At 40.2% G+C, this 23965-nt stretch overlaps 3 protein-coding genes across 8 annotated transcripts; all 3 read right to left on the bottom strand.

The window, feature by feature from the left end:
* On the bottom strand, positions 1 to 497 carry LOC145821800 (uncharacterized). Its single transcript, XM_082918373.1, has 2 exons — positions 152 to 497; positions 1 to 5 (listed from the first exon to the last, which is right to left on the bottom strand). Exons 1-2 carry the CDS (start codon positions 495 to 497, stop codon positions 1 to 3), a joined length of 351 nt encoding a protein of 116 aa, XP_082774499.1.
* A 7567-nt stretch (positions 498 to 8064) lies between these two features.
* On the bottom strand, positions 8065 to 15340 carry LOC114281238 (uncharacterized). 6 transcript variants are annotated; one of them, XM_082920627.1, is made up of 6 exons: positions 13775 to 15340; positions 13369 to 13472; positions 10010 to 13225; positions 8743 to 9903; positions 8568 to 8630; positions 8065 to 8445 (listed from the first exon to the last, which is right to left on the bottom strand). In XM_082920627.1, the coding sequence occupies exons 3-4, from the start codon at positions 10931 to 10933 to the stop codon at positions 9760 to 9762; spliced, it is 1068 nt and encodes a 355-aa protein (XP_082776753.1). In that variant the 5' UTR covers positions 10934 to 13225; positions 13369 to 13472; positions 13775 to 15340; the 3' UTR covers positions 8065 to 8445; positions 8568 to 8630; positions 8743 to 9759. The 6 variants fall into 6 exon arrangements, with proteins under 6 accessions (XP_082776753.1, XP_082776751.1, XP_082776755.1 ...); XM_082920625.1 differs by having other exon boundaries at positions 10010 to 11564; positions 12292 to 15340; XM_082920629.1 differs by having other exon boundaries at positions 10010 to 11420; positions 12292 to 15340.
* LOC145789171 (uncharacterized) lies at positions 11093 to 22596 on the bottom strand. The gene is made up of 5 exons (XM_082918372.1): positions 22542 to 22596; positions 22354 to 22453; positions 21676 to 22278; positions 13450 to 13472; positions 11093 to 11564 (listed from the first exon to the last, which is right to left on the bottom strand). The coding sequence occupies exons 2-5, from the start codon at positions 22423 to 22425 to the stop codon at positions 11093 to 11095; spliced, it is 1170 nt and encodes a 389-aa protein (XP_082774498.1). The 5' UTR covers positions 22426 to 22453; positions 22542 to 22596.
* Positions 22597 to 23965: the final 1369 nt, after the last annotated feature.

The raw sequence follows: 23965 nt of genomic DNA, 5'->3' as shown, positions 1-23965 counted from the left end.
CTATTCTGCCCAATCACACAATTTCAGTTTTACCAAACTAAAACTTTATTAATACCTCGGCTAAGAAAATTATAACATAAACAAAAAATCTAATGATAAAAAAACTTCAAATTGCAAGTGTTCCAAGGTCTTGGCAACTCTTTGCCCTCACTGTCCTCAAGCCAATATGCACCATTGCCAGATACCGAGATGATTCTATAAGGTCCCTCCCAATTTAGGCCCAGTTTGCCTTCCCTAGGATCCTTCTTGTTGTCGACCACTTTCCTTAGCACTAGGTCTCTAACCTTGAACTCTCTTAGGTTAACCTTCTTGTTATAAGCCCTAGCAAGTTGCTGCTGGTATGCCCCTAGTCGAATTGTTGCTCTTTCTCTTTTTTCCTCAAGTAGGTCTAGATCTCGGGCCAGGAATGCTTCGTTGGTCCCATTTTCTACTCCTTGGGTTTTGATCCCTAGGATGCCAATTTCCAGTGAGATGACTGCTTTTGTGCTATAAGCCATGGCAAATAGGGATTCCCTAGTTGATCTTCTCGGCGTAGTTCGATATGCCCAAAATATATTAGAAAACTCTTCCACCCACTTTCCCTTTGCTGCTTCCAGTCTCTTCTTGATCCCATCCAAGATAGTTTCGTTGGACGCTTCTGCTGTCCATTGCTTTGAGGGAAGCTTGGAATGGAGTAGTAGTTTTTGATTTTGTACTTGGCACAGAAGCTCTTGATTAGTTTATTGTCAAACTGTGTGCCATTGTCTGTTATTTTTGCCCTTGGGATCGTAAACCTGGTGATGATGTTCTTCCATATGAAGTTCTTTACATTAATGTCCCGAATCTTTGCGAGGGGTTTTGTTTTTACCCACTTTGCAAAATAGTCAGTTGCTACCAGCAGGAACTTCCTTTGTCCAGTCGCTTGAGGTAATTGTCCAACAAGATCCATGCCCCACTGGGTAAATGGCCAAGGGCTGGATACTGGGTTTAAATCTGTTGCTTGTTAATGTATCAAAGGTACAAACCCTTAACACTGCTCACACTTTTTGACATAAGCTTCAGCATCTTTCTACATATAGGGCCACTAGTACCCCTGAGTAATGGCCCTATGAGCAAGTGACCTACCTTCTGCGTGGCTTCCGCATACTCCTTTGTGTATTTCATACATGAAGTTTTTAACTTGTGAAGGATGCACACATCTCAGAAGGGGACCATTAAAAGACCTTCTGTAGAGATGTCCTTCTGCTGTTAGACTGAATCTCGTCGACTTCAGTCTAGTCTTGTGTGCTTCTTTGTGATTATCTGGCAACTTCTCATCTCTAAGGAATACTACTATTGCATCCATCCAACTTGGTCCTATCTCCACACACATTGCTTCATACTCTATGTTCAGTGGTTCTATACTTGGGCCTGACAAATAGTCAACCATTATTGTCCTTGCCTTCCCTGATTTCATTGCACTAGCCAAGTTAGCCAAGGCATCAACATGGTTGTTGTTATCTCGGCTAACTTGCTGTAGTCGACAATCCTGGAATAAGGCTACCAATCTGACAACCTCCTTTACATAGGCCATCATTCTTTCATCTCGGGCTACGTATTTGCATGTTGCTTGGTTGATGATAAGTTGGGAGTCATAGAAGACCACCACCTCGTCAGCTTCCATTGCTGTTGCCAACTTCAATCCTGCGATCAGTGTTTCATATTCTGTTTCATTGTTTAAGGCTTTAAACCCTAAACGAATAGATTATTCCAGCATCTGCCCATTTGGCGATACTAGCATTACTCTTGCCCCTGTTCCCTAACGATTCGAACTACCATCAACAAACAGGTGGAAGGAGTCACCGATGTAAATATCGCAAGACCAGAGTTTCTCTTCTTTCTTCTGTTCTGCTATCCCTAGCTAGGTTTCTTCTTGTTCACCTGGACATCCTAAACCGCGACTCAATAGAGCCCGATGTGGGATGGCGCCAGGTGTGAACTCGGCCACGAAGTCGTCCAGAACCTAGCCTTTGATTGCTGTTCTGGGTCTGAATTCCAAGTCGTATTGGCCCAACACTACTGCCTATCTGGCTATCCTGCTTGTCAGATCTCCTTGCTGCAACAGGGACTTTAAAGAATGCTCAGTTAATACCACAATCTTCTGGGCTTGAAAGTAATGATTCAGCTTCTTCGAAGCCATTACTAAGGCGAGTGTCAGTTTCTCCAACTGTAAGTATCTGGTCTCTGCATCTGCTAGGGTTTTACTCAAGTAGTATACTGTCCTTTGTTCTCCCTTCTCTTCTCTGATTATTATTGCACTTACTGCATGCTCTGAAACTGCAAGTACAAGAATAGTTTCTCTCCAAGTACTGGATTTGAGAGAACTGGAGCTGTGGTCAAGTATTTTTTCAAGTCAGCCAAGGCGACTTTGCACTCTTCTGTCCACAAGAAATCTGTGGCCTTCTTCACTAAACTAAAAAAGGGTTTGCATTTGTAGAACTTCTGCTTATAAACCTATTCAGGGCTGCGGCCCTTCCAGTCAACATCTGTACTTGTTTTGTCAATATCGGGCTCCTCAAGTCCAGGATGGCCTTGTTCTGATCTGGGCTCGTCTCAATACCCCTTTTGGTAACCAAGTATCCCAGGAACTTTCCTGACCCAACTCCAAATGCTCACTTCGACGCATTGAGTCGGAGCTGAAATGTCCTCAGGATATCAAAAACTGCTTTCAGGTCGACCAGATGATCCTCAGGCTCTTTGGTCTTCACGACCATGTCATCAATTTATACCTCCACTGTTTTGCCTATTAGATGTTTGAAAATCTTAGTCACTAATCTCTGGTAAGTTGCTCCTGTATTTTTCAACCTGAAAGGTATCACTTTGTAGCAATACAACCCTTTTGGGGTGATGAATGCAGTTTTCTCCTCATTTTGGGGGGAAGGAGGGTACATGGCTATCTGATGGTACTCCCTCATCCTTCCATGCCCTGATGTGGCATCCACCAATTGGTCAATCTTGGGAAGTGGGAAATTGTTTTTGGAACAAGCCTTATTCAGGCTGGTGAAGTCCACGCAGACCCTCCACTTCTCATTCTTCTTCTTCACAACAACTGTGTTTGATAACCATGCTGGGTAGTTTACCTCTCGAATGGCTCTGGCCTCCAGCAGTTTATCCACCTCCTCTTCTACTGCCTCAACATGCATCAACGTAGGCCTCCTTGCTCACTGGATGACATGTTTGGCTGACATTCAATCTATGGCAAGTGACCTCGGGGTCAATACTAGGCATCTCGTATAGTGTTCAGGCAAACACCTCAATGTTTACTCGTAAGAAGGCTTCTAACTCCCTTTCCTCCTCCTCGGACAATCCTGAGCCGAGTAGGAAGAAACACTCTTCGTCCTCTTGTTGAACTAGGATCTTCTTCAGGGCTTCCTCACTCTTCTTGGCCGATTCTTTGCCAACGTCATCCAGGACCTCTATGTCCTCGTCCTCAATCTCTACTGTTTCTGCTTCTCGTATGTTGCAGGTGGATTTTATTGCTGCCATGGAGCAATTTTTTGCCTGCACCTGATCCCCTCTGACCTCTTCAATTCTATGCTCTGTTGGAAACTGTAACAGCTGGTGCAGTGTTGAGGGAACAATCTTCATTGTATGCAACCATGGCCTTCCCAGGATAGCATTGTAAGAGGAGGGGGTGTCAATTATCGTGAACTTTGTGCTTACCTTCTTGGTGCCTGCCTACACCTCCAAACTTATTGCACCTAAGGGCCACGTCGGCATTCCGTTGAACCTGACCATTGGACCATTGGACTGCTCCAGATCATCTTGGTGAAGGCCAAGCTCCTTGTAACATCTGACATACATGATGTCACAAGAGCTGCCTTGGTCAATTAGGATGCGCTTTACTTGGCACTCTTCAATCTTGAGGGATATTACCAGAGAATCGTTGTATGGATGCTGCACCATGTCTAGGTCATCTTCAGTAAAGGACACCATTGGTCCCTGACACTCGTCTGCCCTTGGTCTTTTTTGCTGGACCTGATACACATGTTATAAGTGTTTCACATTCTGAGTTTCCCCACGTATCTCATTCTCATTGACCTTCGAGTGAATCACATTGATCACTCGAGGTCTGCCTACTTATGGTTGTGGTGCTGGTGGAGGTGGTGCTGCTGGTGCCTGAGGCAACCTCGCTTGTTCTTCCCTTGTCCTGGCCTCATCTACTAGGTCACTTAAATGACCTTGTCTTATCAGGTCTTCCAGATGTGCCTTTAGGGCTCTGCACCCCTGAGTCATTTGCCCATCCTCATTGTGGTACGCACAGCGTTTCCCCAAACTTCTTCCCATAAATTTGCCAGGAATCTTTTCTGGTGCTTTATAATAGGGCTGATTCCAAATTCTTTCCAGAACTTTGTAAAGCGGAATTCGGAATACGGTAGTGACTGCTTGTGCAGCCCTCAGTCCTATCTCTTGCTTGTTATATCCAGTATTACCTCGGCCTCGCTTCGGCGAGCCGTTTTTCTTCTCTTGTTTCGACGCCCTTGTCCCTGGCGTGTCTTTATCGGCTCTCGCATACTTCTCGATCCTGGCCATGAGTTCCTCCATACTTTTTGGCACTGTCTTTGCCATTGATTTTCGAAACAGACAGTCATCGTTCAGGCCGTTCTTAAAAGACACGACCGCCACCTTTTGGTTGCACTCTGGTATTCGATTAAACACCTCATAGTACCTTTTCGCATAAGCCCTGAGGCTTTCATCCTTGCCAATTTTCAAATCCATCAAGGAGTCCACCCTCAACGGCTATTGTTTGTTTGTCACAAACCTGGCCACGAACATCTCGGCCAGGCCTCCCCAGCTTCTCACAGTTCCTTTCGGCAACTTGTGAAACCAGTCTGATGTAATTTCCCCAAAGAATGAGGGGAACACCTTGCAGAGCAACGACTCGTTCCTGGTGTAGTGTGCCATTGAGTTTAAGTACAAGGTGAAGTGAAAGTTAGGGTCAGACTTACTGTCATATATTTGGAATCTCGGCATGTGGAACCTTTTCGGGGCCTCAAATTTGTCTAATTATACCAAAAACGGCGTTTTCAGCTTGACCGGAGATATTACCTTGGCATATTCTCACTTTCTCTAGAGGTAATCCCTCAAATCCTTCTTGGTCCGTCTAGAAGCTCGGCTATCAATGGATTTCAGCCTTTTTGGTGCACTACTCTCGGTGTCGTTATGAGTCCCCTTGGACCTCCATCCATTAGTCGTGTCGAAACAAAGCTCATTCCCTTGAACATGCCGATATTCTTTGGTGTAGGCTTCTTTGGTATGACGTGTCTTCTAAGACTCTCCTTTCAGCGACTCTCCCCACCCGACCTCCCGTGAAGGCTGATGAGAATGTTCCTTTGTCTTGTCATGCTGAGGGACTCCAGGAACTGTTTTCTGCCCCCTTTTCTGGGCGTCGTTCTTGGCCACCGGAATTGGCATGTCTTGTAACGGAAACGGTGGCTGCATGACGTTATTTTGCATCATGAAATTGACGACCGATTGTAGGTCTGCCAATTTGTTCGCCATTCCCTTCATCTTTCCGTACTTGGAGGTTGTTCTCGTTATAATACTTGCCTCGGTCTGTCTTCTTTGGTACGTTTCCCTCCTGGCTGACGTCTTTCTCTCCGGGATTCTTATCCCGAGGTTCTTCGTTGCAGTCATCCTCCTCTACGTTAGGGTCAATGTGTTTACCATTTCCAATAGGAATGTCGTCCCCAATCTTCTCTTTCTGTCCGTCATTGGCCATCTATTCTCCTTTCTTTCCCACAGACGGCGCCAAATTATGTGTTGATTTCTGACCACACTGCCAAACAAGTACTCAGCTGGAGAACATCGGCAGAATAGATTGCGCCCGAACAACCTGTCACAGAAAGATAAGACTCTAGCGGTGGTTCGTCCACCCGGGGGTACTCTGACGATCAAGTTAGTACTCAATTATCTCTCAAAGATAGCAAACAGTGCTTAACTCACTAGCCAGGATACAAAAAGCGTACCTTAGACCCACAAGGGTGCCTTACTTTTATAGCCAGCATTGATCTGATCCCTGTAAAAGCCTAGCTTCAATGGACTCTGGCTCAATGCTTATCCTGGACTCTCAAATAAATAAAGATAAACTCCCTAAGAGCTTAATCTTTATCCAGACTAAGGTCCTCCCCCATTTTAGGACTCTTATCCCTTATCCATTCATCTCGGATTCCGGTATCTCCGCAGATAACCTCGACCTAGCCGAGATTACCTCGGCGCTATGATCAGGACACGTGGTACCTCAGCTAGTACTTCGGTGCCACCTTGGCCACGTGTTGTCATTTACAAAAATATGCCCCCATACTTAGTATTTTATGTTAGTTTATTGAACAGTTAACCAACGGATGGATGAAATTGTAATGTGACTCTAAATCTTAGGGAGAGTAATGTAATTTTCAAAACATTAGGGGGGACTATTGTCATCAGGTCAAACCTTATGAGGTGTCAATGTAATTTATCTTAAAAAAAATAGAGTAAATTTAATCAACTATCATGAGAGCATTTCTTTTTCTTTTTTTTTTTTTCTTTTTTTTCCTTTCTTTAGAAGCAATAGAGTAGTGTTTGATAAAACTGAAACTGAAAATTAAGGCCTCGTTTGGCAAGTAGCTATTTTAGCCAAAAAGTCAAAAAATCACTAAAAAAACCAAAAAAACAACTCATACAAAAAAGTCAAAGATTCCCTTTTCTCTCTACTTTTTGCACATCTTTTCGTAAAAAGCTAAAAAGTCATCCCAAACATACTAGTTTTTTTTATATCACACATTTTAGCCAAAAAGCCAAAAAGTTACAAAAAAAAACCTGTTCCCAAATGAGGCCTAAGTATTAAAAACTGAATGCTGAATTTTTTAAATTGAAAAATTGTTTCATAAAAATTTAAGTGTTGAATTAAAAATAAATGGGTAAATTACATTTACCTCCCCTGAGGTTTTTGACAAATATAGGGATCTCCCCTGTGGGTTGAATAATTATAGTTAACCCCCCCTACTTTACCTGACAATGTCAAGATTCCCCCAAAATTTGACAGCCGTTTATACCCCTAGCAGACCCTGCCGATGTCATCAAATGTAAACAATAAATGCCCATAATACCCTCAACCCATCTATATATACCAAATGTTAGAGTTCTCCAGCTTCAGTAAATCCCAGTGAAAGAGAGAAATTTACAAAGGCAACCAAAACTGAAGAACAACAAAAAGAAGAAAGAGCCAAGCACAACACATGTATGTTGCCACTCACATTAACTATTTAAAAAAAAAAAAAAATTGCACGTGAAAATGCGTTATAACTATGATCCATTATTGAGAAATGAAGCACAAACAACAAACATCCAACACAGGTATGTCCCATTATTTAGAAATAAAGCACAACAACAACAAAATGCGATATATGTTCTAAAAATGCATTATAACTCTCACATTTCATGAATGTAGGTTCATTGGATGGATATATCATCATCAAGTAATGGAGGAGGGGTGATGAAATATAGAAGCAAGCTCTGTTACTATGGGAGCAAAGCAACAATTAAAGTCACTGAATCTGAAAAAAACAAAGGCAAATTGTATTATTTATGCCCAAATGGGAAATGTGGATTATAGGAGTGGTGCAAACCAATAAACTCATCTGTTGGAGGAGAAATGATGATGGAAGACACTCGAACAACTGTTAACAGACACACTTTATCCTATGAAGAAGAAAGTCTTGCAATGAATTTAATGAACCAAATGGGGGCTATGCAAACAAGGATGCAAGTACTTGAAGCAAACATGGGATTTATAAAGATAATAATAATCATGAATGTTGTTTTATGTTTGATTTCCCAAATGGTTGCTCTGAAAATGTAATGGTGATGATTCACCTAATGTTTTGTAATGGCCCTTATGTAAGGTTTTGTAATATTTTGTAATAGACCTTATGTTTGTAATGCAGTATGTTTTGTAATGGACCATATATAAATACGATGAAGTTATTTCAGCATTGTGCAAATATGCACATCTAATTTGACTAACGTAATGACCTGTAAACATAAAAACCATTCCATTACATCATCTAAACATCAAGTAAAACCATTCCATAAATATGCACATCTATTTAATTACATTATGATTGTTGTCAAACATGTTCAAGTAGTTTACTTACATCATTCTTATCAGATATGTTCAGTTACATCATTCCATGGACCATATTTGTCAAGTCTATGCAATTACATCATGTACATTCCCAAAATGAGTATTCATAAAATACTTCATGGCCACTACAAAAAAACAAAAATGGCCACATCATCATATTTCTTAGCATTGCATGTCCACTACAAAAATACAAAAAAGTGGAACATGATCCTCACTAACTATACAGTCAAGCAACATATATTTTATACCTTCAACCTATGTTAATCCTTGTACCCAAAATATCATCAGTTTAGCTAAGTCATCTGCAAAAAAAGTCAAACAAACAAACAAATAAATTGACGTTGTGTGACCTATGTCACAAACAAACAAATATCAACAGCTTAGCTAATTTCATTGTAACTTCATAAGTAAGTTCATAACTAACATGATGTTGTGTGACCTATGTCACACACTGAGTAGGCATTGCGAGGGTCCCTCTTGGAATATCCTAAATTGAAAACCAAAGTAAGGTAATAAATATGAATATCAATATCATAAATTGATAGAGAAAACAAATAAAAATCACAAATGAAAAGGCAAAACAAATAGAAAAAACTTACTTGTGCATGGTTGGCTTTCCCCTTGCCTCTCCCACTTGAACTTCCCTTCCCAGCTGAACTTCCTCTTGTAGTTGTATTTCCCCTCCCAGCTAAACTATCCCTCCCACTTGAATTGCCTCTACCACTTGCATTGCCCCTTTTAGCTGAACTCCTCTCCCACTTGAATTGCCTCTACCTCTGCCCCTACTCATAGATCTGCCATTGCCCCTACCAGTAGTTTTGGCACTGCCTCTACCACTGGATGTGCCACTGCTCCTACCAGCAGTAGATGCTTCACCCCTGGCTGGACCTCTTTGGCAAGTTCTCTTGTTATGTCCAAATTGCATGCACCATTTGCATCTCAAGGTACTAGACCTTTTGCTCTGACTTGTTCTAGCTGGTGGCTCATGAGCAGCCCTCTTTCTTGAAGTCCTTGGCCTTCCTGACAATCTTTTCAGTGGTGGGGGTTGTAAGGGGTCCCCAGGTATAAGTGTCCACATGCTATGGTCTAAGATGGGATGTATCATTCCACCATTGGCTCTCAAGTAAGTTGCCTTAGAATAGTAAAGGTGGACAAAATCTTCTATGTTTAACCTACTGTGAGAAATTGCAGCCACATCATGCTTGCATGGAAGACCAGATATTTCCCATTATCTACATACACAAGTCATAGCCCCAATATGGACAATGTGATTAACCCCCTCATTATCCTTCACCTCATACTCATTGCCTCCTGCATATTCCACTGTGCAAGTCCTTGACCATCTCAGTGTGACCTCAAGTTGTTTCTTCACATTCAATGTCACATTAGATTTCCATTGCATTGCCTTTTGGTACCTCATCTGAAACTTACCCATCAACTTGCATAGTTAAAATTGGCTGACTTCTCAAATTTGTGATGTTATTTGTGATGTGATCACTTCTAATCCTACCATCAAATGCAAGCCTAGACCTTCCTTCAACTGGAACCTTCTGCAACCAAATGAAAGCATCATTGTTCAGGTGCTTAATGGCTTGCATAGCCTGATCATACTCCATCTAATTGTAAGCCCTTGCTGCTCTCCAAAATTGCTTCCTCAAAATTAAACCAGGAAATTTGGCTATGAAATTGTTATATAGGTGCATGCAACATCTTCTATGAGTTGCCTCTGGTATAATGTCACTCACAATCTTATCAAGGCCCTGCATACAAAAATAATGAAACATTAGTAACCATTAGAAGTTTAAAATTAGAGAATCAAGCATAATTATGTAAGTAAAGTAGTTGTTGAATATGTCAGTAAAGTACCTTTTGTTGATCAGACATGATGGTCCATGGTCTTGAAGGGAGTGCATCTTCCATGATTGTTCTCAAGTTGTGCAAGAAAAAAGACCAACTGTCCTTGCATTCACCCTTTACTACTGCCAATGCTAATGGAAACAAGCCATTATTTCCATCTAAGGCAACTGCTAAAATTAAAACACCACCATAGGGACCCTTCAAGTGACAACCATCTACCCCTATGAATGGCCTACATCCATTAATGAACCCTGTTTTCATTGTATCAAATGATATGAAAATTCTTTGGAACAATGAATATTGAGGAATGGTAGGGTCTGGTTCTTCTCCATCTTCTGAGACTGGGGTAGAGGGTATGTCATAATTTATGACCACCAAGCTGCCAGGGTTTGTTTTATTGATTTCCTCAACATATGTTGGCAACAACACATATTGGCTCACATGATCACCCTCCAGCTCCTCCTTGCACCTCCTTCTGGCTCTATACAGTTGCATTCTTGAAGCCTCAATCCCAAACATTTTATTTAGTTTCACTTGCATGGTATCTAAGCCCATGTGTGGATTGTCCTTAAAACTTTCAACCATTTTTTTAGCAATCCAAGTTGAAGTAGGTTCAGTGTTTGTGTTCATCCTGCTACATGTGTGAGTAGGGACTAAGGTTTTAATCTTGTAGGTGATTCCATCTGGAAGTGGAGATGCATGAATTCTCCAAGGGCAGCTCTCAGCAGCACAATGGGCTGTTACTTTAGACTTCTCATTTTTGTCTCTTACTATCTTGAAACCAGTTTGCACGGTATAGTCCCTCAATGTAGCCCTGAAAGTATTCACTTCTGGAAAAATCATCCCTTCTTCCAATACAACTTCTCCATCTTGATTCATATATGGCTCTTTGCCATTGTAGGTATCATCATACTTCATGCCTGGAAAGCTCATCTCTTCATCATCTAGACAGTCTGCTTCATCATCATAATCATCATCAGTAGTAGAATATGGCACTTCATCATCACCAAATTGGTAATCACTAAGTTCAGCATCATCATCTTCACTTGAGCACTCATTATCATCATCACTCAAAATCTCATAGCCATCTGATTAGTTTTCATCCTCAGCAGTTGCATTCCAATCCCTATCCTCATCACTAAACCCATAAACGTTGTCCTCATGGTACTCTTCATCTACATCTACAGTATGGTAGTCTTGCTCTACATCTACAGCATCTACTCCATGATTTTCATTTCCAACATCATTTTTATGTCCACCATCACTCATTCCAATAGAATATGCTATGTCTACATACAAGTTAATTGTTTTACTCCTACCTTGCACATAAAACATGTCTAGCACATCAAGATCATTTTCTACTAATCTCCTTGTGTCAGTACCAGGCATATCACAATGCAATATGATTGCTATTGCTTCACTACAAGAAATATGAGAGAGGACTGTTGCAATTACATCATTCAAGGCATCAATGTAGCAATACATATTTGGGTCCACATCATACACTCTTCCCACTTTCCCTTTGTAGTTGATGATTAAATCAAAATAAGGAAATGCAGCCATGCTGTGATCATAATGATGTACCAATTAATTCCTAACATGTACTGTACTTAACAATTAACTGAATAAAAGGAAAAAAAAATGAAGAAAAGCCCTAATAACACTATAATGAAGAAAAGCCCAAATTCACAAGAAAAATAAGAAAAATGATGTAAAAATTAACTCCTAAGATGTATTGTACTCAACAATTAACTGAAGAAAATATGAAAACATGAAGAAATCCCTAAATTACACTATAATTATACTAATATTAAACAATCATAAGTAAAACCCAAAAAATCAGAAATTCATTCTAAACATACATCTCATGAATAACACTTAGAAAATCAAAAATTCATAAATTTTCAACAAATTCCTTTTTTTCCAATCAGAAATTTTGCAAATCAAATAAAATCTTTTTTTTTTTCCAATCAGAAATTTTGCAAATCAAATAAAAGCCCTAAACATATATGTCATAAATAAAATAAAAAAAATCAGAAATTTATATTAAATCCCTACATTACACTATTCTTATAGTAATATTCAACAAATTCCTTTTTTCCAGTCAGAAATTTTGCAAATAAAATATAAACTCTAAATATATATTTTCGAAGAAAACCATTTTCACATACATTTCATCAAATCAAACACAGAATAGAAACAAATTTGTAAAAAAAAAGATGGAAAAAAAAAATCTAAAATCATCAACTCAAATTAATCATATTCGAAGCTTACTGAGTTCGAAATCTTACCAGGAAGCCGTAACAGCAACTTCTCACCGATGAAACTCTTTTACATTGTGTACTGGCAACGACGATCGGTTCAAAATCGAATAGCTTCTTCGTCTTCTTCACATAGATCAACCTTGCTTTACGTTCTTACTGTCACCTCCCTCTCTCTCTCTTCTTTCTCTAAAGAATTCGATTTGTATTGTGAATGTATTGATTAGGGATTTTGTGAACAAAGGGCTTTTTGGTCTTTTTGCAAGCAAAAGCAAGGGTAACATGGTCATTTTCTATTGGATACTAACGTCGTTTGTGCAAAATAGATGGAATGGGGAAATCTTAACATTGTCAGGTAAAGTAGGGGGGTTACTGTAATTATTCAAACCACAGGGGAGGTCCCTGTATTTGTCAGAAACCTCAGGGGAGATAAATATAATTTACCCAAAATAAATTATTTGATATGTGTAAAATTAAATTTAAAATTTATTATTTACAAATTGTATGTATTAATTTTTATATTGTGGTGATGGCGGTGATAGTGATGAGGTGATGGTTATGGTGGTGGTAGTAGCGACAGTGTTGGTAGTGGTAGCGGTGGCATTAACGGTGGCAATGATGCGGTGATGGTGGTATGATGGTAGTGGTAGGGGTGAGCATGGTTCAGATTGGGGTAAAACCAGGACCAATCCGTTATCTATGGTTCCTAAAAAATTAGAACCAATCCAATCCATTTAAATTTTAGAACCAATTTGAACCAATCTGTTTAAACACGGTTGGATCGATTTAAGACCACCGATTCACATAATTAAATAACAAAAAAAATATAGAACATTTTAATTTCTAAAAATAGAAATCCATTGAAGAAAAGATCAACAAAGATGAGATGAACAATCGATTTGAGAGTGTAGAGTTCACTGAACATCTTTGATCTGAGATTAAATCCACCGATCTGGCATGAAATCTACAAAAAAAAAAATAACAGTGTTAGAGAGAGAAAGCTCACCGAGAGAGAGAGAGAGAGAGAGAGAGAGAGAGAGAGAGAGAAGGGGGGGGAGCTTAATAAGTCTGAGATGAAATCCACAAAGAGAGAGAGAGAGAGCTTACTGAGTCTAAGAAAAAACCAAAAAAAAAAGTAGAGTGTCACCGAGAGATAGAGAAAGAGACCAAGCCGCGATTTGAGCTCACCGATCTGATTTGAGATGGATTATCTGAGATGAAATCACAAGAATAAAGAGAGAACTCAGTTTGAGAAAGAGAAGAAAGAGAGTTGACTGCGAACAGACCAACAAAAACAGTGTGAGAGAGAGAGAAAGAGAGAGAGAGAGAGAGACAAGCTGCTATCTGAGCTCACCAATCTGATCTGATATGGATTATCTAAGATGAAATCACAATAATAGAGAGATAACTCAGTTTGAGAAAGAGAAGAGAGAGAGAGCTGACTGCGTCTGAGAGTGAGAGTGAGAACAAACCAACAAAAACAGTGACAGAGAGAAAGAGAGAGAGAGCTCACTGAAAGAGAGACAAGCCGTGATCTGAGCTGATCTGAGATGAAATCACAAGAATAGAGAGAACTCAGTCTGAAAAACAGAAGAGAGGGAGAGAGAGAGAGAGAGAGAGAGAGAGAGATTGGAGTTTGAAAGACAGTGAGTAGCGCGTGATATGTTGAATTAGGGTTTAGCTTTTATATGAAACAAGAAATGATATTATGTGGAAGGGTATATATTATAAATATAGACTATTTGTATATAGTTCGAATCGGTTCCAATCAGAAATCGTGGAGTTTAATTCGAAACTAATCTATGGCTTACGGATTTTTAAATTTCTAATCTAAAACCAAACCACGAATTCAAAAAATTAATCCAAACCTACCGGATTAGACTGGACAGGATCAGATTATGAATTATACATATTCCTTGCTCAGCCCTAAGGGGTGGTGGTGGTAGCGATAGCGGTGGCGATGACATGGTGGTGGTGGTAGTGGTGGCTGTGGATAATAGTGGCGGTAATGGTAACAGTGGTGGTGGTCGTGGTACTAAGTTTATAATAATATATCAATGTTTATGTTTCGTTTTTATAAATTCAATCAGAATAAAAATAAGTTTAATATGACTTAAATTTTTTCTAAGTTTTAGCTTATGTTTTAAGAGACATTTAAATTTTTAAATGATATCAATTGTGATTATTAAACAGACTTAATTGATTATCACTTAGGCTTGGTTTGGCATAATAAAAAAAAGTCAAAAAGTCACTATTCTATTTAAGTCACATCATCTCTCTACCACATCACTTCAAACCTAACCCATATTTCATAAAAAGTCAAAAAATACACTTATTTAGTTTATCCCAAACAACCCTTTAATCAATTCAATTTTAAATGTTGAATCAATGTTATTAAACACCAAGCATTAGAATTGAAACATGTTCCAATTTTAACTTCTCAATTTATGCTTGTTACACTAATCTTGTTTGCACCGCTCCAATTTTATCAAATGTCTCCAAAGGAACTCCAAAACATGTTCCAAATGTTATTCTTGTCTGTCACAGGAGAGAATAAAAACCAAAATGGATTATTCATTTATGATAAAATTCATCACCAATTATTCATCTATTTGGAGTAAAGGAAACATATAGAGAAGGCATAGAAAAAAACAATTGAAATTTAATGAAAAAAGAGGCAATGGATTTTGGCAAAGTACATGGATCCGAGAGATGTCCAGATCTACTATAGAATTTTCCAACAAACAAATCTTTACTATTGAAAATAACCACATGTAGGATTCCAAATGTATTTTACTTTCCATTCCTCTGTTTTTCTCAGGAAACAAACACAGAGATGATTATGAGAACAATGCCAAAAGTCAGTAAATTGAAATCTGTAAATAAAGCACAAAAAAAGAATTGATTTCTTAGGTAGCAATAGGCATTACATCTTCAAACCCAAGAAATCAAGCACATGAGAAATCAAACCCAAGAAATCAATCACAAAATAGAAGGGTTTGAAGGGTTTTGCCTTGTTGCCGCCGTAGCCCTTAACCTCCTTGGTTTTGCTTTCGCCTCTCTCTGTTTTCAGGATTAGGGTTAGCAAATGAGAGAGAAAAGAAAAGAGGGGGAAACGGAAAATGAACAAAAAAAATATTGAATTTTTTTCAAAATGACACCGCTTTGGCTGTACCGCGGAAGCCTGGCAGGATAATCCAGCAAAGGATCTGAACTCGAAGGTTGAACCTCTATCTTTGTCATTTTTTTTTTGATTTTGGGCTTTTAAATATAATTTTAGGCTATTTACATAAAAATCTCATAAACTATTGAGAAGTATTATTTTAATTTCTCAAATTATAAAAAAGTACAAATAAACCTTATAAACTAGAGGAAATATAATTTTTCCTTCTAAATTATCACGCATTTTTTACGTTGATCCCCATACTTCGATTTATTTCAATTTAGTATTTGAACTGTCCACAAATTGATCAATTAAATCCTTGCCGTCACCTTCCATTCACAATTGGACAGAATGTACTGATGTGGAGGGCAAATTGATTTTTAAAGTATAATTTGGGGGGCAAATTGATTTTTAATTTGGGGGTAAATTGATTTTTAAGGTATAGTTTGGGGGTATAAAATGAAATTTTAAATGTCACGTCACCACATTCTGTCCAATTGCAGATGGAAGGTGACGACAGGGTCTAATTGATCAATTTGTGGAAAGTTCAAGTACTAAATTGAAATAAATCGAAGTACGGGAGTCAACGTGAAAAACGCATGATAGTTTAGAGGGCAAAATGATATATTCTCCATAAACTATTCAGAAGTGTTATTTTATCTCTTAAACTCACTACAAAAAAATTTGTTTTTTGCGACGGTAAACGGCCGTCGCAAATGCTCCCGAAAGCCGTCGCTAATGTCTTTTGCGACGGTAATGTGGCTTTTTGCGACGGTAAGGGGGGGTAAGTACCATCGCCATTAGTTTCTGCGACGGTAAGCCAAGTTTTTTGCGACGACATTTTTCCCGTCGCAAATAATGGGGGAAAAATCACTTTTCGCGACGGCACGTAATTCCCGTCGCTAAAAGTGAGTTTTTGAGACGGGAACATTACTGTCGTTAAAGGCTCTGGCATCTTATAAGTATTGGCGACGGCACGGTTTACCGTCGCTAAAGGTGTCCTGTACATTCAATAAGACAGCTTTTGCGACTGTGTTGGTACCGTCGCAAAAGCCTATTAATGGTTTTTGCGACGGGTTCTTCTCCCGTCTCAAAAAAAAAAAAAAAAAAAACCTGCTGATAAATTATTAAAAAAATTAAAATAACCTGTATTAGATAAAAAATAAGTATAAAAAATTGAAAAATTACAGAATAATATAAATACGTACAAAAACAAAAATTGACAAATAATGAAAATTAATAATATTGTTCAATTCATAGCAATACATAAATAAAAATTCAGAACAATAAAAATTATGCCACTACATAACGTCGCATAATACATACATATTGTTGCTCCCAAATTTAAATAACATAAATCAAAATCAAAATCAAAATCAAAAGTTTTCGTCTTCATTCGTTCGTGGGTTACAAAAACAAAAATTAGTCATAATCTTGATACGCCCGCATTCCAGAAAAAGCCAACTGCTACTCAGGAAATATCTGAAAAAAACAAGATAAAAATAATTAAAAACCATATAATGTGTTAATATTTTAATTATAGAAAAATATAAAAAAAAATTGACTACTATATAATTAGAAAGATAGTTTAGTAAATAATTTTGACTGGACCGAAATCCGGCTCTAACTCCCAAACCGGGAACCCGATTCGAGCCCCGTCTTCTCCCACAAGTCTCTCGTGCCTAGGTGGACGTGTGTGCCAAGTTTCGTGCTAAACCGACGCCGTTTGGTGATTTTGGGGCGTTAACGCCTCGAATTCAAGTTTCTTAAAGAAGTAGTTTGCCTAAAGTGAAATCCGACTCTAACTCCCAAACCGGGAACCCGATTCGAGCCCCGTCTTCTCCCACAAGTCTCTCGTGCCTAGGCGGTCGTGTGTGCCAAGTTTCGTGCTAAACCGACGCCGTTTGGTGATTTTGGGGCGTTAACTCCTCAAATTCAAGTTTCTTAAGGAAGTAATTTGCCTAAAGTGAAATCCGGCTCTAACTCCCAAACCGGGAACCCGATTCGAGCCCCGTCTTCTCCCACAAGTCTCTCGTGCCTAGGCGGTCATGTGTGCCAAGTTTCGTGCTAAACCGACGCCGTTTGGTGATTTTGGGGCGTTAACGCCTCGAATTCAAGTTTCTTAAAGAAGTAGTTTGCCTAAAGTGAAATCCGACTCTAACTCCCAAACTGGGAACCCGATTCGAGCCCCGTCTTCTCCCACAAGTCTCTCGTGCCTAGGCGGTCGTGTGTGCCAAGTTTCGTGCTAAACCGACGCCGTTTGGTGATTTTGGGGCGTTAACGCCTCGAATTCAAGTTTCTTAAAGAAGTAGTTTGCCTAAAGTGAAATCCGACTCTAACTCCCAAACCGGGAACCTGATTCGAGCCCCGTCTTCTCCCACAAGTCTCTCGTGCCTAGGCGGTCGTGTGTGCCAAGTTTCGTGCTAAACCGATGCCGTTTGGTGATTTTGGGGCGTTAACTCCTCAAATTCAAGTTTCTTAAGGAAGTAATTTGCCTAAAGTGAAATTCGGCTCTAACTCCCAAACCGGGAACCCGATTCGAGCCCCGTCTTCTCCCACAAGTCTCTCGTGCCTAGGCGGTCGTGTGTGCCAAGTTTCGTGCTAAACCGACGCCGTTTGGTGATTTTGGGGCGTTAACGCCTCGAATTCAAGTTTCTTAAAGAAGTAGTTTGCCTAAAGTGAAATCCGACTCTAACTCCCAAACCGGGAACCCGATTCGAGCCCCGTCTTCTCCCACAAGTCTCTCGTGCCTAGCCGGTCGTGTGTGCCAAGTTTCGTGCTAAACCGACGCCGTTTGGTGATTTTGGGGCGTTAACTCCTCAAATTCAAGTTTCTTAAGGAAGTAATTTGCCTAAAGTGAAATCCGGCTCTAACTCCCAAACCGGGAACCCGATTCGAGCCCCGTCTTCTCCCACAAGTCTCTCATGCCTAGGCGGTCGTGTGTACCAAGTTTCGTCCTAAACCGATGCCGTTTGGTGATTTTGGGGCGTTAACGCCTCGAATTCAAGTTTCTTAAAGAAGTAGTTTGCCTAAAGTGAAATCTGACTCTAACTCCCAAACCGGGAACCCGATTCGAGCCCCGTCTTCTCCCACAAGTCTCTCGTGCCTAGGCGGTCGTGTGTGCCAAGTTTCGTGCTAAACCGACGCCGTTTGGTGATTTTGGGGCGTTAACGCCTCGAATTCAAGTTTCTTAAAGAAGTAGTTTGCCTAAAGTGAAATCCGACTCTAACTCCCAAACCGGGAACCCGATTCGAGCCCCGTCTTCTCCCACAAGTCTCTCGTGCCTAGCCGGTCGTGTGTGCCAAGTTTCGTGCTAAACCGACGCCGTTTGGTGATTTTGGGGCGTTAACTCCTCAAATTCAAGTTTCTTAAGGAAGTTGTTTGCCTAAAGTGAAATCCGACTCTAACTCCCAAACCGGGAACCCGATTCGAGCCCCGTCTTCTCCCACAAGTCTCTCGTGCCTAGGCGGTCGTGTGTGCCAAGTTTCGTGCTAAACCGACGCCGTTTGGTGATTTTGGGGCGTTAACGCCTCGAATTCAAGTTTCTTAAAGAAGTAGTTTGCCTAAAGTGAAATCCGGCTCTAACTTCCAAACCGGGAACCCGATTCGAGCCCCGTCTTCTCCCACAAGTCTCTCGTGCCTAGGCGGTCGTGTGTGCCAAGTTTCGTGCTAAACCGACGCCGTTTGGTGATTTTGGGTCGTTAACTCCTCAAATTCAAGTTTCTTAAGGAAGTTGTTTGCCTAAAGTGAAATCCGACTCTAACTCCCAAACCGGGAACCCGATTCGAGCCCCGTCTTCTCCCACAAGTCTCTCGTGCCTAGGCGGTCGTGTGTGCCAAGTTTCGTGCTAAACCGACGCCGTTTGGTGATTTTGGGGCGTTAACGCCTCGAATTCAAGTTTCTTAAAGAAGTAGTTTGCCTAAAGTGAAATCCGACTCTAACTCCCAAACCGGGAACCCGATTCGAGCCCCGTCTTCTCCCACAAGTCTCTCGTGCCTAGGCGGTCGTGTGTGCCAAGTTTCGTGCTAAACCGATGCTGTTTGGTGATTTTGGGGCGTTAACGCCTCGAATTCAAGTTTCTTAAAGAAGTAGTTTGCCTAAAGTGAAATCCGACTCTAACTCTCAAACCGGGAACCCGATTCGAGCCCCGTCTTCTCCCACAAGTCTCTTGTGCCTAGGCGGTCGTGTGTGCCAAGCTTCGTGCTAAACCGACGCCGTTTGGTGATTTTGGGGCGTTAACTCCTCAAATTCAAGTTTCTTAAGGAAGTTGTTTGCCTAAAGTGAAATCTGACTCTAACTCCCAAACCGGGAACCCGATTCGAGCCCCGTCTTCTCCCACAAGTCTCTCGTGCCTAGGCGGTCGTGTTTGCCAAGTTTTGTCCTAAACTGACGCCGTTTGCTGATTTTGGGGCGTTAACGCCTCGAATTCAAGTAAAGAACGCAAAGATGTATTTTAGCTTAGAATGCAAAGATAAATTTTATACCTGATCTTCTGGTGGTGGTGTATATGGATTCTCGTCTTCTGCAGATTCCCTAAATGCCCGGTGGCCACTCGATGCATCAGGAACCTATGTCAGTCAGTGCATAATGTGTTAATCATATTCGAATTTCATACATAATCTTGAGTGAAAATTGAACTATCAAACAATTGTGATGTTTATATGGAACCTGTCTGTTGGGATCCACACACGCCCCCTGTGACACAAGGGCCATCATCTCAGCTCTCATCTGCTGCAAATGTGTAGAGAACTCTGCTCGCAGCTCCTCCCTCAACTCATCCCTTAGCTCAGCACGAACCTGCTGCGTGATCTGATCAATAGTCGATGGATGGGGTGTTGACTGTGATGGCCCAGCACCATCCTTATACACCACTCTCCGAGGCACGATTCTCCCGTATGTGCGACAATATCCATGTCTGTCATGACCTATCAACTCATGGAAAATGGCATTCCTAGCCTCCAAAGTCCGACCATCCTCAGGTAGCATAGAGAGTTGACGATTAAACTCATCCTGTATTGAATAAGACACACAAGTATACGCGAAATTAAGATGGTTGACACATAGGAACATCATCCTTCAAATTAGGATCAGAGCTTCTAGGCTTGAAATACTTAGCCTTAAGCTTGTTCTTGTGATCCTTCCATATGCTGTTGCAGTTTTTCATGCAGATTGGCTTGTACTCCTCTGGACATATATTCAAATTGTCCTATAAAACACAAAGTTTAAGGCTAAGTATAACACAAATTTGGAATTCGAATTTGTGGACAAAAATATACTTTTACCTTCACATCCTTCCAGATAGCATCAACAATATCATCAGGCACACTGTTCCAGTCAACAAAAGTAAGAGGAACAATGTTACCATTCCGGCCAATAATGCCAAGTTGAGTAGTTAACTTGGCCACGTTATCCCCTATTGGGCAGTAATTTCCATCAAATTGTATGTGCAGCTTTTTACCAGTACCCCACTCTTTAATGCCCTTGGCACATCCTCTACCACGCCTAGTCGAGGTCGATGAAGAACTAACATGACCTGCGATATACAATAATAATAAACAATATGCAATGGTAACAACCAAATGCAAATTTAAATAATGTGAATACAAATCATATCAAATAAACCTGATGTGGGCTGTGAAGAAGTCGAAAGGTCTGCAAAATACAATGAGAATAAACAAGTTATATATAATGAGCATAAATAAATGTATGTGTAAATAATTTTCATGCAACTCAAAGCAAATTTAAATACCTGCAGATGGCTCATAAGCTGATGATGATAGCTGCTGTGTTGCCATTGATGGTGGACGCACCGATGGTAGGCGTGGAGGCCGAGTACATGGTAGCTGCTGTGGTGCCACTGATGGTGGTCGATACGGTGGTAATGGCCCCTCAGATGCTGGTGGCACTAATGGTCCCTCCGATGCTGGCCGATGTGATGCCTCCTCTAATGGTGGTGCTACTGATGTCCTGTTATGTAGCACATCAGACATCATGCGCCGGGGATGATCAGGCTTCCTCTTCCTTCCCATAATAATCTTCAAGCAATATAACATTAATTGACATTAGAAACCTAGACAATGGTTTGTCATCAACTATAATATGACATGATTTGAACTAATACAATTACAAAGACAAAGTAAATTAAGAAATTGATGATTAACTACAACCTTGGCCTTAATTGAATTACTAATGTTGATTACATATCAGCCTATTTGAACATCAACTGTTTCCCTTTCTGCGGCTTCCCTCACCCAACCAACTTCTTCATCACGAAGCATTATATTTTCTTCCAATTGTTGGCTCATGTGTGGCTCGATTTGTGGATCAGTTGAACTCATATCAAATAAACCTCTTTGAGACATCTTCACCACGACTTGCCAGTCTGGTTGTAACGGGTCTGCAACATACCAAACTTGCTCTGCTTGGGACGCCAAGATGAAAGGTTCATTGGTAATTCGATCATCTCGGTACAACAAATGATTGAAGTTCACCAACGTGAAATTGAAGACATCTTCTTTCTTTCCGTGAATGTTGTCAATCCAATCACACTTAAACAACACATGTTTCTTCTCATTGGAATATCGAATCTCAACAATATCTGTCAATTGTCCATAATAGTACACAGACCCCAGACGAGGATTCTTGTTTTTTCGACTAGCATAACTTATGGTATCTGCCTTCAAAGCTACACCACAATTTTGTGTGGCTCGACGATCATCCATGGCCTTTACTCGATACCGAAACCCATTCAGTATATACCCGTTGAACCTCCTTGCCAGGTTATGAGGACCATTTGCCAATAGAATAAGCTCTTCAGAAAGTATGACATCAGTAGTCCTTCGCAAAGTTTGGACCTATTTAACACGAAATGTAAAATTTAAAATGTAGATCGACTTAAGTAACTAGAATCTATAGAGTTAAATACATACATGTTCCTTGAACCAAATGTGAAAAGTTTCAAAATGTTCACGCCGAAGTTGATGATCGTCGACACGAGGCATTTTGAGCTTAAGTACTTCAAGGTGTTTGCTGTGTAGATTGAAATTTTAGCCATACAAAAATTTTAGTTGAAAATTCAATAAACATAATAAAATATTGAGTGAGTGACTTAACCTACTTTATGAATGGTTGAACCGCGCTTGTATTGCATAAGATGTACCGATGAGCTTGTACCCAAGAAGTATTATTAAGATAAAAGCTTGTGTTTTCACCAGTAGCATGACCCAAATTATCAGCACCACTATAGTTCCTCACGGGTCGACTAGATTTGGTTTCCACATCACTGAGATATTGTGCACAAAAATTCATGCATTCTTCCATAAGATATCCTTTAGCAATTGATCCTTCAGGACGAGCTCTATTACGCACGTATTGCTTCAAAGTAAGAAGATACCTCTCAATTGGATACATCCATCGAAACTGAATCGCTCCACCCAATAACGCTTCATCAGCTAGATGTATAGGCAAGTGCTCCATTATATCAAAAAAACTCGGAGGAAATATTTTCTCTAGATGACAAAGTGTTACAGCGATACGATCTTTAATATATTGCAAATCCGTCGCACGATTCACTTTCAAACACAATTGTCTAAAGAAATTGCTCAATTCAATCAAGGGTTCAATTACATTCTTCGGTAACGATCTGCGAATAGCCAATGGAATAAGTTGTTGCATCAGAATATGACTATCGTGGCTCTTAAGACCCCCAATGCTTTTATCATGTAAGCGCACACGACGTGATATATTGGATGAATACCCGTCAGGAACTCTTACTTCCTTCAACACTTTCAAGAACAAATCTTTCTCATCCTTGGTCATCGTGAATTGTGCTGGTGGTAAATAGGCTTTATTCGACCCTCTTAACTGCAAATGTAGGGGTTTTCTAATATTCATATCTTGTAAATCACGCCGAGCATTAACACCATCCTTCGATTTTCCTGCAACCCCTAATATTGTCCACAACACATTGTCACAAACATTCTTCTCTATATGCATCACATCGAGGTTGTGTCTTATTAGATTGTGCTCCTAATATGGCAATTCATAAAAGATACTCTTTTTCTTCCAACTATGGCTGCGATGTCCAGCTTTCTCCTTCTCTACCTGTCTCCTATGCCTCTCTTTAAGGTCATCCCTATTGTATTGGGTTAAAATACCCTCAGATTCAACATCTCAGTTCCAGACAACAATTTTGGTTTGAGTCTGACTTCCCGACTACCATCAAATGATACTTTATCCTTCCGGAATTTATGGCCAGTAGGTAAAAATCTGCGATGACCCAAGTATGATTGTTTCCTACTATGCTTCAACCAACACGATGTAGTTTCCTTATTGCAACAAGGACATGCATATTCTCCTTTAGTGCTCCATCCTGACAAGTTTGCGTATGCAGGAAAATCACTAATTGTCCACAGTAAAGCTGCATGCATTTGAAACATTTGATTTGTTGATGCATCAAATGTTGACACACCCTCATTCCATAGTTCTTTCAACTCCTCAATCAACGGTTGCATATAAACATCAATTTTGTCACCAGGTCCT

The sequence above is a fragment of the Camellia sinensis genome, chromosome 3 (genome assembly GCF_055761805.1).
Source record: "Camellia sinensis isolate YWXY chromosome 3, ASM5576180v1, whole genome shotgun sequence".
Taxonomy (NCBI): Eukaryota; Viridiplantae; Streptophyta; class Magnoliopsida; order Ericales; family Theaceae; genus Camellia; species Camellia sinensis.
Note: the sequence above shows the minus strand (reverse complement) of the source record. Positions and strands in the feature narration are given on the sequence as shown.